This window comes from Epinephelus lanceolatus, chromosome 14 (assembly GCF_041903045.1).
Source record: "Epinephelus lanceolatus isolate andai-2023 chromosome 14, ASM4190304v1, whole genome shotgun sequence".
Taxonomy (NCBI): Eukaryota; Metazoa; Chordata; class Actinopteri; order Perciformes; family Serranidae; genus Epinephelus; species Epinephelus lanceolatus.
Window position 1 is genome coordinate 41,333,495 of NC_135747.1, and position 15,125 is coordinate 41,348,619.

Here is a 15,125-nt window from a genome sequence, read left to right on the forward strand (position 1 = left end):
CGTGAACGAGACCCCGAGATACTTGAACTCCCTTGCTTCGGGCAGTAGGTCTTTCCCAACGCAGAGGGGGCAACACCGTTTTCTGGCAGAGAACCATGGCCTCCGACGTGGAGGAGCTGACTCTCATCTTGACCTCTTCACACTCGGCTGCAAACCGCCCTAGTGCATGCTGGAGGTCACATAGTGATGAAGCCAACAGAACTACATCATCTGCAAAAAGCAAAGATGCAATTCTGAGGTCCCAAACTGGACCTCTTCCTCCCCCAAGCTGCGTCTTAAGATCCAGTCCATGAATATGGCAAAGGGACGACCCTGGAGGAGGCCAGTGTCCATGTTTGACTTCAAGCTAAGTATGCAGATGCAGCTCTCACTTTAGTCATACAGGGACCAGATGGCTCGTAGCAGTCAGCCTGGTACCCTGTGATCCCGCAGTAACCCACCCCCAAGACACCCTGGGTATTGAGTCTTGAGTCCTTTATATTTAATTCCTCTTAGTATGCACATACATGGATTTCGAGGGGTATACAGGGGCCACGTCCCCCTCAATATTTAGAACATGTGCATTTGGACAAAATAAATCCATTAAAACTATAAATTGAAAGAGAAAATGTACAAATTGGGGGCAATGGCAAGGCAAAGTCCTTGAACGCAAAAACCAACTTGGCAATACACCCTTCAGATTTAGATTCTGTGTTTGTGAGTGTGTGTTTTCTGCTTTAGTCAGTCACATGGTGGGGTCTGAAATGTGATGACATCTGACAAAAGTCACCCAAAAATAGTTCAAGTTCCAAGTTTGCATATCATGAATCACCAGCCTGAGTTTCGCCTGATTTTTCCACAAGTGCAGAAAATGTGACTGACTCACACACTCTCTGAGCATGTCAGAGGGGGACACACACCAAACAAACACACACCTAACACTGACTAATGCATGTAATACCCTACCAGTCTAGACTTCTTATTTCTCTATTGTAATCAGACGGGGCTTTATAGAAAAGGCAGACCAGGTGTGCATTACAGATAAGCGTGTGAGTAACTAAAGTCACTCTGAGCGTCACTTTGTCATTGTAAATCCACGGTGATAAACAGCGTGTCCATAAAGCAGTGTGGTGCAGGAAGCAGGGGAAGAAAGTGGAGCAGACGCAGTGTGTAATTACCAGCACGCTACTCTTTCCATAAGACCGACAGGGCCGAGGCAGACTGCAGGGTGAGTGATGTAACAACACAGAGGTAATAATCTACATTTAAATCAACTGCATCTGTTTTACCAGCTGATATACTGCCAGCTAACGATGAGGTTTATGACGACATTTTGAATAAAACGAATCAGATACACTGTCCCAGGAATAAAACCCTCGAGGCTACAGGAAGAGAGCTTTTAGTTTCCAGAGATTTGTTTGGAATAAACAGAGGAAGCAGTGCGAGAGTTCAGATAGCAGCATTTACAGAACGCTGAAGGAAGGGCAGAGGATGGTATCTGAGTGAGATCTGACTTGTGAGGAGCTGCGTAGAGTGTGTTGAGTTGTTGTGGCTTGAGACAACAGTGAGGGTGGGCTGGGTGATTGTGGTCGAGTGAACGGATCATTACAACACACGGAAAAAGTGACCATGGAGGAAATGAGAGGGAAGTTGAGCAGTCCCTGTTTCTAAGAAGTTCCTCATTTTCTTAGAGCCTCTGCTCAGCTGCAGAGTAATACACAACACACAATGCATACACTATTATCTAATTATAGAATCATTATCTTGTTTTACTTATACAACAGAATACTTTTGCTTCCGCTACTACTAATGTTTTCTCATACTACGCTAATCTCTTTTAATAGAAGTGTGCACTCATGATTTAGGCGTTTATTGCAGCTGAAAATGACAAGATAAAATTATAGGTTTGATCACCTGTCCTCTGCAACATTAGCTTTTTTTGTGAGCTAAGAAAATCAGCCGTTTTCAGCTTTGTAACAATGTGTTTTACAGATAATCCAGTTGGGTTTTAAATGTTTAATTTAGCTCAACAAATTAAAGAATTCTCTCAACCCAAATGGATAAACTTCTTCTCGTCTATCTGAAAAATTCAAATAACCAAATCTATCTAATCTTTTTTGGACAGTGAGGACGGGATACAAACTGTTATGAATGCAAAGGTTGGAGCCACAGATGGTAATCAGTTTATGATTAATCATGTAATTATCAGTCCTCCAGAATGTACATGCCTTTTTTTGTTTGTTGCAGCCTACATGTCTGTTATCATATCATTTAACAGATGCAACAGATGTGGATGCAACAGTCAGTGGCGCTCCCAAGGAGAGGCCATGGCCCCCTTCATACAAGTGCTGCCTCTTCTTGCAGAAATAATTAAAGGCTGATATTACTGTCCTCAAGAGGCTGTGGTATGCTCATTCATAAGCTAGCATGAGGGTATCTTGTGAGGCTAGATGGCCTAAAGCATCCATTGGTACCATTCGGCATAGTTTGTTGGGAAGGGGGTCAAAAAAAGCTCCAAATTTCTGCTAAATTTTCAGGAGGAAACAACCGGCACAGTCATTTTCAAATCAGCCATGCCTCAAGAGATCTGAATGAAAATAGGTTCTGTGGGTGCCCACGAGTCACGGGTACGTTTGTTAACAGTAAACATTTTGTTTCTCAGGCCCCGTGTCCACCAAAGTGTTTTTCTCCAGCTGAAAATGTCAAGTCCTCAGGAAATGGCCCAGCTGAGAGTGTGTGAGAGCACTTTGGAGGCGTGGCGTTTTTTCAGCTGAGACGCTTTGGTTGCATCCACTGCTATGAAACGGAATATCCGCTAAAGGAAACATGTCAGCACAAGGTAGAGTTCTTGCTGTGGATGAGGGGAAGGGTGAAGGATTTATGGGGAGTGGACGGACCTGCTGGTCTGTGTGGGTTCATGAGTGGAAATGTAATATATACAGTGTTTTGACAGATTTTTTCTCCATTGTTGTTATTCAGCACTTGTACATGTAAAGATGTGACGATATGTCTTTGTGGTATTTGTCCCTCCTCCACTGTGATTGAACGACTGAAATGACAGTGACTAGTGTGGAGTTTTACCCAAAGTTGAAGTCCTGAATTGTTTTTTGGTTTTGATGTGCCACCCCAAGATGTTCAGTGGCCCCATCTGACCAACCCTCTGAAACATTTCTCTGGGCGCCACTGGCAACCGCCTGTTTGGTGATTTGTCTTGTCGTTGTCAACACGCTTCAGCCATTCTGTGGGTGTGTTTGCAGTAGAAAAGTGTTTGACAATTGATAACTTTTGTTTGTGTTTCACTACAACGTTGCACCCCGTGCCCCTGCTTTGGTGCAGAACACCAGGGAACTCTCTTGCCAGACTTAAGCCTTATCTTTTGTTGGTAAATGTGAGACGTTAGCATCGCATGTGTGTCTGTATCTTCACAACCAGAAACAAGGAAGTGAGCTCGGTGACCTGCGGGACACTACGATGATCGCTCAAATTTGTGGAAAAGTTGCAGTGATTGGACAAACTGCAAGGTCATGCAGAATTCACAGGTAGTCGGGTCAACATCGCAACATCCTGAAGGGGCTGAATAATCAGGCAACAGTTCAGCTATGGTGAAATCAACAGAGCAATGTTAACATGATTTATTAAAATCTTTGTACATTACTTTTACATTCTTTCCATACAGTGTGATAACAATGTACAATTAAATAAGATTAAAAAGATTAAATTGTATATGATTTGATATGCTGCTACGCACACTTTTAATGCCTACACACCCAAATATGAAGATTCAACTGCAAACATATGATGAAGGTGAAATGTCTACAGAGAAACTCGTCCAGTTTTTCCTACGAAGTCTCTTTGACGCCTTCGTACGGATCAGCAGAGCGAGAGAAAGAGCAGCAGAGAGGGTCAGAGGAGACGGAAGTGGGTTAAACAGGGACATCCCTCCATCAGAGAGGGATCAATGCAGACTGACAGTCAGCCAGCCTGTTCTATTGATCCTATCGGGCCACCATAGCGAAGCGTGAACACCATGTATCACAACCAGGGGCAGAACTGATACAGTATCAGATGCACGTGGCTGCGAGTTGGCACAGATAAGAAGAATGAATCTGACTGCACAGCATGATGTCACAGAGCAGAGTGGTGAAAACAATGTACACACACAGGACGGTGTGCAGTTAATCTGTTAACACACACAACTATACACACACTGACAGAATTTTCCTCGCAGTGGCGAAGGTGTTTGTGTAGAGAAAGAGGAGTGGGAGGTCCTGCGATGAAAGGCGATCTCAGATTCCTTGCAGGACTGAGACGAGAGCGGGGCGTCGCAAGGTCCAGCAGCCAGGAAGGAAAGGGCCTGAGCGTGTTGACATAGATGCTGTAGGAGAGCACACACACACACACACACACACACACACACACACACACACACAGGACAGGGGGTTGTGCAACAGCGGCCGCCTTTAAAGAGCGTGTGCAGTCAGGTGGGAAATTCCCTAGTCACAGTCCCTGCATTCCAAAGGAGCCGAGTTAATGCCGCTCGTCACATCCAAGTGTCGGTCGGGTGGCGCGTCAGTGTCGCCCTCCCTGCGTGTGTCTGTGCCTTTTTCTGTGTGACAGACGATAAATGAGGAGGAAGTCCAAATGAGCAAGGCTGCTTGGAGTTCACGACCCCTCCCTTCTCAGTATTCACGATCCAAAACAGGACGAAGATGTGTGCGTGCGTCAGTCGGCCAAAAACACAAAAACAACAACAGGTTGAGCCGTGCGTTTGATCCCCACATGGGGTCTGAGACAGGCTCCAGGCATTCATAATACCACTGTAGTTACCAATACAATCGAGTCATACACAAGATCACAGGCGCATTGTACAGTTCCTATTCCCCGTGGGACACTACAGAGCAGCTAGGTATTATTTCACTGTGTCACACTAACACACTGCTGTTAGACTGTGCTGAAAGGCTTCTGTTAAATAATAAACATAACCGTCTCCTCCCTTCAGGGCGAGTCTTCAGATCTGATACAGCTCGGATAAAGTTAATCTGATACAGAAAGTGGGCTCAGGTCACAACTTGATAACCTTAAACCCAAAGTCTGACAAGTTGAACAGCTTGCAGAACAAATTTTGAGGTTTTAAATGAGATAAGAAGTGAGCGTGTGTTTGTTCGCGTCGGTCTTAGGCACTGGACAGCATCGTAGACGTGAAGATCTGCTGCAGTATTTGCGGGATCTGCTTGGTGTCCATGGCAACGAAGGATCTTCCTGCTGGAAGCGTCTTCTGGAGCCTGAATCAAAGAAAAAAAAAGAGGAGTTTGGGGTTAAAAAGAACTTTAGCAACAGAATCGTTTCCCAAAATAAAAAGACAGACGAGTGCTTGTTTGCTGTGTGAACAGCACCAGACAGAGGACAGTGTGTGTGAATCAAAGGGCTGCCTGTCACTCACATGGAGGAGCTTTCCAACAAGACAACACGGCCACTTCCACTGCGACTCAGTCCTTTGAATGAACCCACTACATCTGATGGGACTCTTTCTATTCATTCTTGCACATTCATCTCCTTCAATGAGCAGTTTGTCCTCCACATGAGGACACACCAGGACATTCATAGGGACGTAAACAGTCTCTCCAAAACATGAAATTACGTAACTGTGTGGCTTCCCCAAGTTCTTATGCTGGCACGCTTTCATGACATGTGAATCTATCATTCCTCTATGTCCACATTCTGACTTGAACTCAGAGACTGTACATGGCATAATTCAGTTTTTTGAAGTGGGGTTGTATGGGGTACTTATTCATAGACAGTGTATTACACACAGTAGATGTCAGTCAGCACACCCCCAGTTTGGAGAAGCAGGCTGGAGTCTGACATGGAAGCAAAGCAATGTGCTGCTGTGGAGGGATCAGCAACTAAATGTACTTTAACCACCTTAAAGTCCCACCTAGAAAAAACATTCATTATCAGTTTAAGTGTACACTATATTTAAAGTATTTTCACTGCTTTACCTTAATGTCAGACTGTGATTTCCGACTAGAAAACAAAGCTGTTATAACGCTCTCTTCAAAGCCAGACTCCATTGAGGAAAAACAGTGATTTAACATCGCTGAACACAGGAGCTGCTGGTTTAATAATCAGTTATTTAGTTTGTCATGATTCCCATGGATCCCTAAAAAGTCTCAAAAGGCAGTGAATTTATTTAAACTTTAATCGGTCTTTAAAATGTCTTAAAAATGCTAAGACATGGGATTTTACGCATTGTTTTTTCTGACACTGCATTGTAAAATCTCAAACTAATGGCTAATCGCCAAGAAAAAAGGCCAACAAATGCCAGGTACCAGTTCTGTTCATAAACTAAACATATACTTAGGTGACAATATGGGAGTAACGTTTTAATTGCTTGATCCACTCCATAAAGTGTTTTTTTTAACATCTGAGGTAGATAAACTGACTTAGTCACTGGACCATAAATGTCATGTTTGAATCTGCTTTTACGTCTGGAACCTTCCGTCTACAACAGGCTTGAGACGCGCCCTCGTTGAGGACTTGGCTCAGATTCCAGAGTTGGTGTCTTATCCTGAAGCCTCCTTAAGGAATCTGATCCCGTTTGATTCGGCGGTGGGAACTTCTTGCGACCGCAAGCCTTTGCTGATGTCAACCCCCGCAGAACCCTGGACCTTCCTCATGGAAGACGAGTACTCTAACGACTACACTAGGGAGGCCCTCATAAATGTCATGTTTATGTTATAATAAATACTTGGTGAAATTTGTCCTCAACCTTAAATAACTGATGTTGGTTCATGTTTTTTTCTTCAGTTTTGGTTACTGTAAAACTCTTTAAAAGTCTTAAAAGTATGAAATCTAACTTGCCTTGAGCTGTAAGAACCCTGGTTTGTTTTACGGTGTGACTTTGGCCTTTCAAAAGATTAGTTTAGATTCACCAAAGTCACACAATAACACAAACTATTGATCGAGGCAGCAGTAGACCAGCAGCTCCTGTGTTCAGTGAGCTAAAATTACTGTTTTTGTCAATGGAGTCTGGTGGCTTTGCCGAGTGCATAGAGGCAGAACTGATGTCATTAATGGCTCTTCCGTCAGAATGTGCTGTCTGACAGTAAGGTAAAGCAGTGAAAATACTCTCAATATAGCGTACACTTAAACTGATTTTTCTAGGTGGCTAAAATATATTTTTTTGCTGACCAAGTCAGTGTTGGACTCCAGCCTGCTTCTCCAAACTGGGGGCGTGCTGACTCACATCTACTGTATAATACACTGACATAAATGAGTACTCCATACGGCCCCACTCAATAAAATCCAGTCTATCCCTTTAAAGAGTGATTCCTCCTGTAGCTGTTTTCAAGGATCAGAGGCTTCTTTCTTTGCTTCTCTTCTCCCTCCTCTTCACGGAGTCATGAGCAGGGTGCAAAACAGGTCATTGTCATTCTGAAGGTCCCTCAGCTCGTGACTGCGTCCTATCCATGAAGCCAGCGGCCCCTCAAAGCAGACAGAAGAGTGCACTTACCGCTCTTTTGTCCTGCCTGCAAAGCTCAGGACGTAATCTGGGATGTGACACAACAAAGGTCAGCAGGACCAGCAGCAAATGGGAACATGAGTAGACCTCAGAGAGACATTGTTCCACTTCACTTTGAAGTCAAGTTGCTCTTTATGGGTTTTGGGTGGCCGGCCACAGTCTATATTAACTCTGAGCGGAGTATCTTATGAAGGATCCTTAATATGAACTAGAGGGTTGTTATTGTTTCATGGTTTTTTGATGTTCAAATGACGGCCATTTTGAGTTTTTTTTATGCCGGGGTACAGAGAATAAAAGGGTAAATTGCTGCACCCACGTCTTACTCTAGCATCATGTTAGTAACAGTCTTAGGTAATCAAACATGTAAAACACAGCTGGCAATATGAAGGTCAGCAAAATGATAAAGGTCAAGTCCACATATCATACGATACATCAATAGGATAATTATTGTGACAGGCCTACCTCCGCCCATTTCCTCCTCTCTCTGGCATCTTTTCTTCCCCTCATCTTTTTTTTTGCTTACTTCCTTTCATCTTTCCGTTTCTTTGGCTACTGCTCTTTTTTCACCCTCTCATTTAACCCTCCCATTTCCTCCTTCGCTTCCTTTAATGGCTCCCTCTACTTGAAGCACCTACAAGGAACTTTAATTTTGTGTTGATTTAGGCGCCCCCTGTGGACAAAACCAAAATCAAGACTGCCTTTCCCATGAGCACCGCTGTCTCATGTCGCAAAGATCTTGGTCTGGCTAGCCTGTGCATTTGGTTCGGAAGTGACTGAAAGAAAGACGCGTTAGCTAGCTTTGTTTTAGCCACCAACATAAATTGATTTAATCCTACCTTTCGAATTCTGATATTCCCCCCATTTGTTAACTGACTGTCCAAGGTTGACGTGTAGTTTCGCCCGTTTCCTACGATAGCAAAGGCATGGCCTGCCCAACTCTCACTCTGATTAGGTGTTACTTGTTGCCTTTGTTGCTTAGGTTAGTTGGGTTTAGGCAAGATGATAGGGATTGGTTAGAGTAAGAATGTCAGGGTAAGCCAATCAGAGGCAGAGGAAAGCAGAGTAGGGTGGGTCATGACTTTTCCTATCCTAGGAAACACAAGTTTGTGTCCCGTTTTTGTTCTAGGGGCAATTCTTTCTCTCTTGCTGATCCTGCCCTTGTATCAGCCATAACCACAAAATATAACAACAAGAATAAAATTCTCTAAAGAAAAATCACCTCCTGCCTCCTTTTAGCTGGCTAACATACAACTCTTTGCCTGGAAAATGTAAACGTAGGTTCATTGCGTGCCATAAATCCTTTCGCCTCATTAGGTGGGTGAGTCAGACCAGGGGACAAGCTTTCAGAATAACTACACAGAAATATTGACACTGTTTCAGCATGAGTTATAAACTCCATGTAGCTGCTTTAACTCCACAGAGAGGCCCCCACCTCCTACCCAGTCTCCACCTTCTCACCTTGCGGCCTGATCACCGAGGGATCCAATGAAGATGGCGAAGGCATTGACTTGAGGGTCAGAGGTCAGGACCTGGGCGAAGCGCTCGGGCCGGATGCCATATCGCTCCAGGTTGGCATCGCTGAGCACCACCACAAAGTGCTCGTCGGCCTCTTCTCGTGCCAGCTCCTTGATGCTGGTTTCTGTGCCCTCCAGAGTGTAGTCGCCGCTCATGCAGAACTGAGCGTGGGCATGCATCGTCTACAGGATGAGGGGGAAGGAGAAAGAAGGAGGAGGGAAGAGGCCAGAGAGAGAAGGTTTTACAAGACGTCCAGGCGTCCCTGACCTTAGGTTTATTATATATTATCCAGTGTGTCGCTCAGGTGGACGAGCTGTTTGTAGAGGCTGAACCTGAGACGTGGAGGAGCAGCTTTTGCAAACAACTCTGAGGTCTGAACTCATGGACTAATTTGCAGGTTTATCTAAGGGTCAGTTCACCCATGCTAAAATTATAAAACTGAAGGCCTAGATACCACCAGAGGAAAAACAACAACAAAAAATTTATGCAACAATTTTCCTGTTAATGAGAAAAAATAGATACAACAATACAAACCTCTGTTTTCAGTATAAATAAATGAACATGTCTGGAAATAATCGCTGTACAAATGGACTGATCCTGAATCTGTACCTTGAGGACTTTGAGTCTCTGCTTGTCATTCTTGGGGACTTTATCCACTCTGACTAGCTCGATGTCGTAGCCGTCGCCTGAGTGGCCAACAATGTCGTACTGTGTAGAGGAAACAGTTTCAGTAAAAGAACAACTGACACATGTATTGCACCACATAAACAACAGCAACAATGACAACATTTCAAACTAGCGTAAACCCTGTTGTTTCACTCTCACACAGAACTTTGATTTGTATGTGTAATAAAGTGTAAATAAAGACGCAGGTGTGATGGTGCAGAGACGTCAGGTCGTAACTTATACGAGTTTATCCTCGCTCCAAGCTGCTCCCACTACAGTATGTTAAACCTGTCAAAAGTGTCCATGCCTCCCATAGACCATCTGTCACAGCTGGCTTACATAAGGCCGGCTCAGCCTTGCACTGTTGGCTCCACTCTGCTATTTCAGGACTCAGGTATTATGTATAAGGGCTATTTCTAATAAGAGCAGTTATGACTGTGGTGGTCGAAGGTATGCGACTGTGTGTCTCATCTGTTCATAACACTGTTGCTGGGTAAGAGGCCAGTGTTTTCAAAATGTTTGGTCCAGTTCAGAATCTTTTTTAGACTATCTACTCTTCAGTTAGGTATTTACACTCCCCAAGGACCAAAAATGTAAATACAAAATATGATTAAAATCACTTATACTAATGTTCAGAGGTTGTTTTTGTCCACACCTCTGCTTTGTACATTTCATGCACTCTTCCACAGTTATTTGAGGACGGTGTGTTTCTGCTGAACAATAAGCTAGTAAAGCAATTTTACCAGAGGGGGACAGGAAATTTGTGGAAGTATTTACAGCTTTACAAGAAGTTGTGTTATATCGAAGTCTTATAATGTAGCTGACAACACAATCTTTAACTATGTGATAGCACCACCGGAAAAGTCTCACAACTTTATAAAACAACTAACTCCTTCTTGAGTAATGACCTTGTAATACCTTTTTTTGTTTACTTTTATTTCACAAATAAGAAAGAATAAATTGTGAAGGCAATACCGTCCCCACAAAAAAGCATTTTAAGTCTTGCGTGTGATTTATCCTGGTTTCATATGAGCAGAGGAAGAAAGGAGGCTTGTGCTAATAATGTTAGCATGTTGTATTTATTTGGAAAACATGTTTTAGTATAAGTTTTGTCAGTGAATCTTGTGAGTTGTAATGGAGCCGAATTTTGTAATGTTCCCTTTGTTAAATGTTGCTGTTGTCTCTGGTTTTATATGTGTAGAGGAAAAGTCTGCTAGCTGCTAGGCTAATTTACACAATGTAAAATGCCATAGGCTTGTGCTAATAATGTTAGCATGTTGTATTTGTGGGGAAAATGTGTCCATGAATGTGTCTGTGTGTCTGTGAATGCTGCGAGTTATAGTGAAGCTGATTTGTGTACTTGTGTTTGAGATTGTCTCTATTAAGCCATGTTTAATGTGTGTTTAATGTGTGTTTTGAATCAACTAAACTTTACAGCACTTCACAGAAACTTCACCACCAACTAGTGTTTTGGAGGTGTAACTGCAGAGTGACACAGACACACCACCACACAAGTATACGGCGCCTTAAGACTGCATGTAGCACAGAGTCACACAAGTGAAGTGTGTGTCTTATGAGTTATCAGATGCACTTTTATGTACAGTAACTGGTGTTACCCAAAGAAAGCAGTCACACTGACATGTGACAAGCAGCACTGTGTGTGTGTGTGTGTGTGTGTGTGTGTGAGAGAGACACTGATATGCGATGAGTATTAGGTTGGGTTGAGTGTCACTTAGGGGCCAAGAAGTCTGTCTCCCTTCAACTTTTTTACACACTCTCATATCTCTCCCTCTCCCCTCTTCTCTCTGCTCCTCTTCTGCATGATCCCCCTTTCCCGTCTACAACTGACACCTTAATTTCTGTTCATCAACGGCCCATGAAATGTTGTTTGCTCAAACTAATTGGTTCAAAGTTGAGAAAAGCACCCCAGCGGCACATCAAATTAGGCAGTAGCAGGCAGGCGGTGAAGATCACAAGGTTATTCACCAGTGAAAATGTATGTTATTTACACTAATGACAGCCCGGTCAAAGTCAAGCACAGTGTGGCTGTCCTGTCCTTGAAGATGTCAGAAGCCACAACAACACATTCACATGGCAAACCAGCTGGATCATGGACTTGGGTGAAAAAGCAGAAGTCTTTTGCTAAGTTCTCACAATGACCTCAATAAATCTGTGACATTCATTTTACAGATGCTTTTGTCCAAACCGACTTGTGTGACGTTTGCTGTGACAATCTCACCTTGAACTTGTGCTCGTAGTTCTCCAGAGCCTCCATGACCATACACACAGCCTCCATGGAGCGCTCCAGCCTTCCGTCCACGCCGTTGAAGCGGTACATGCTGCCCGACACGTCGGCTAACACCCGCAAACGCTTGGGCTTCTGCTGCGGAGTGCCCGGCTGTAAACACAAACGTTTTGGAAAGAAAATCAGCAGCGACTAATGACTGAATTAAAGAAAATACCTCCTCTTGAAAGTGTTTTTTGGGATTTAGTGTAGCTCATTTTCAAATAACATTCAACTCGAGGCCAAGATTTCAAAACTGGCTGCAATTATTTCAATGTAGACCTTCAGGCCAGACCAAAAGTATGCAAGGCTTGGAGCTAAATAAGGTGGAAAAACATGGCATGCATATTATGGTTGGTGTGTGTTTCTATGATTAGTGTGGGAACTATCTCCGTGCTGTGTGTGTTTGTACATGACAGCAGGAGAAATGACTAGAAACTGTGTGTGAGCTCGAGCAGAAACACGAGGTTTCATAATAATCTCACACACACCACTGGAATGTATCGTCTCACAGATAGAGGTCAAAATTATGTCTGTGAGGCTGGGTGTGTGTGTGTGTTTGAAGGTGTGGCTAGGTGGAGTCTGTTTGTGGAGTGTGGTTTAAATAGTGTAGCAACACACACACACACACCTCTGGGTCCAGCTCTCCCCTGCGTTTATATATAGCCTTCTCTCCAGTCAGTCCATCAATGATTTTAGCATCGTCCAGTTCTCCCAGAGCCTGGTTCTTCAGCCACTGACGCTCCTTCCCTTTAGCCTGAAACACACACACACACACACACACACACACACACACAAAGTTTGCACACCAGTCAACCAGATAAACAGACATGTTTCAAAATCTATCTGGGGAAGATGATTTCATGTTGGTGCGGCTCTCTGAGGCAACAGATTGTGAAATGAGACAAATAGAAATCCAGACATTTGTAATCCAGGCTGACACATTATAAACAAGAGAGATTTACAGTACGTACAGTATGAGTATACGACAAGGAGCTCAAGACCAGCTACACATACACACATATGTCACCACCACAGAGGCTTAATACAAAATGCCCAGACTTGCAGACTGTGCCGGCGAGTTCCTGGGAAGTCTGTGAGTGGTGATGACTCTCTAAATCCCCAATTCATCCTGTCCATGAGGGCCTCAAGCAGACTTTCTGCAGACTTAAAGAGAGTCCACTCATGGGTGCAGACTTTTTTACTGTCTTAATTACCCACAATTCATCACAGCATGAATGTGATGCTGTGAACTCTAAATTCTATATATTGTGTTTTTAAATTCAATTCTCAATGTACGTCTGATAGTAGCATATGAGTCGAGCCCCTGCCCTTCTCTCTAAAACTTCCCTTCACCCTGCAGAGCAGCATCACGTCTCCCTGACCTGCCGTCATGGACAGACAGGTAACGATAGTGTTTGCCCTCAGCCACTGTTGTGAAATTAAACCAGTTTTAAAACCAGAGTGTGGACATTTGGTTTCAGCCCAACAAGAACCTTTTTTCTCCCCCTGTGCCCACAGAACAAAAGAGGCAGGAGGCTGGGGTCTCTTATAAGTCCTGATGTCATGCTGCTTTTTTATTGTGATCACTTGAAAGGAGGGAGGAAAAGCAACATCACTTTCTCCTGTCGTCAGTTTGCTCCCTGAGGAAGTAGAGCCTCTTTACAGAGGAGGAGGATAACAAAAGCAGGAACACAATGCGCTCCTCCACACCCACTCTGGGTCACAGTGATCATGGCATTGATAATGTGAACGAAGATGTTCTTTCACAGAACACGTGATGTGTGTACAAAGGAACACAGATCAGCCCTCATGTCACACACAGCACACGTCTCATGACTGCATGTGACTGATAAGAATCCACTGATGAAACAATAGCTGTCACTTGTTTGTAGACAGATAGCTGCTGAACGCAAAGTACAAGTAACTTCAGATTTACAGTGCAAGTTGTGCAAATGGACGTGCGTTCAGATATGTTTTTAAGTAAGCCTGTGTAAAGAATACTTTTGCTAATACTAATATTTTGTTTTGGTTCTCCCACATAAAAAGTATTAAAAAAACCTCTGAAAATAAAAATACACCATCCTAATTTCTACTCTGTGGCTGAGAACAACATCACACTCTCTGCATAACACACAATAGAAGCTACACTGAATGAGCACCACTCCTCGACGGTGAAGACTGAATTAAGGTTGAATAAATAGATATAGCGTGTTGTGCGCTGAGGTTGAAAACCACAGGTTGCTGACAGCGTCAGGCCCAGGAAGTATACAGTGCTGAATATAGAGAGTGCAGTTGCAGGTTGTAAACTGAACCTGGAGGTTTCTTCCACCCTCGACCATAAACCCTATTATAGCAGATACTACTGCAAGTTTCACAACCATTAACGCTGTGTCAGCCACTGCCAGTCAGCCAACAAACAAACAATATAATCAAATAAAAGATGCTAATTACACTTAACATTCTGATACGCCTGCAAGTCCCAAGTTTTGTTGCCCAACAGACTCTTCATCTGAGTCTGACTGAGGCTGATGGTTCCTTTAATGCTACTGTTCTTGCGGCACACTGCTCTTCCAGGGGTCAACCTAACATAAGCAGCGCTGCAGCAGGAAGTGAAAACAAAACTCAGAGTGAACAGCGGTGGTGGGTGGGGCGCAGACCAGATCTAAAATTTCTCAATGAGGGTGACAGCGTAGGCCTACAGACTTTATTCAAACCCTGTCAATACATGTGAGACTCATCTGTTGACAGCCACTAGATGTGGAAACTGAATAATCTTTGCAACACTGGATCTTGAAAGATGTTTTTGTGATCATTGACAATAGAGATAATGATTTTGTTTCGTTTTTCAACTCATGTTTTTATTATCCTGCTTTTACTCTTTCGATGACGAAAGGTTGATATTAGTGGTATTTAATTATGAATAAGATCACCCTATTATTCCACTTCTAATAGGTGAATGCATGCAGTTGCGTGATCACCCTGGTGAACTCCCACTGGTGAGTATAACGCTGTTTACTATGCTGATAAATAGGCTAACTAGGTGGCTAGCTGTTGGACTGTAAGGCGCTTTACACCACATTTTTTGCACCCTAAAATTCATTGTTTTCAATGTAGACGTGCGACAGGTGTGCTCCAACAACAGAGCGTTGCCACAGC

The 15,125-nt window shown here is 43.5% G+C and overlaps 1 protein-coding gene across 1 annotated transcript in view; it reads right to left on the reverse strand.

Moving 5' to 3' along the window:
• Positions 1-3,596: 3,596 nt before the first annotated feature.
• The window catches only part of vwa8 (von Willebrand factor A domain containing 8), a 109,278-nt gene continuing 97,749 nt past the window's right edge, over positions 3,597-15,125 (reverse strand). The window contains exons 41-45 of the mRNA XM_033617201.2: positions 12,598-12,723; positions 11,922-12,080; positions 9,626-9,724; positions 8,960-9,198; positions 3,597-5,261 (exon numbers count right to left, since the gene is read on the reverse strand). Of these exons, the coding sequence (XP_033473092.2) occupies positions 5,153-5,261; positions 8,960-9,198; positions 9,626-9,724; positions 11,922-12,080; positions 12,598-12,723 (732 nt within the window). The 3' untranslated portion in view covers positions 3,597-5,152. The remainder of the gene's footprint in view (positions 5,262-8,959; positions 9,199-9,625; positions 9,725-11,921; positions 12,081-12,597; positions 12,724-15,125) is intronic.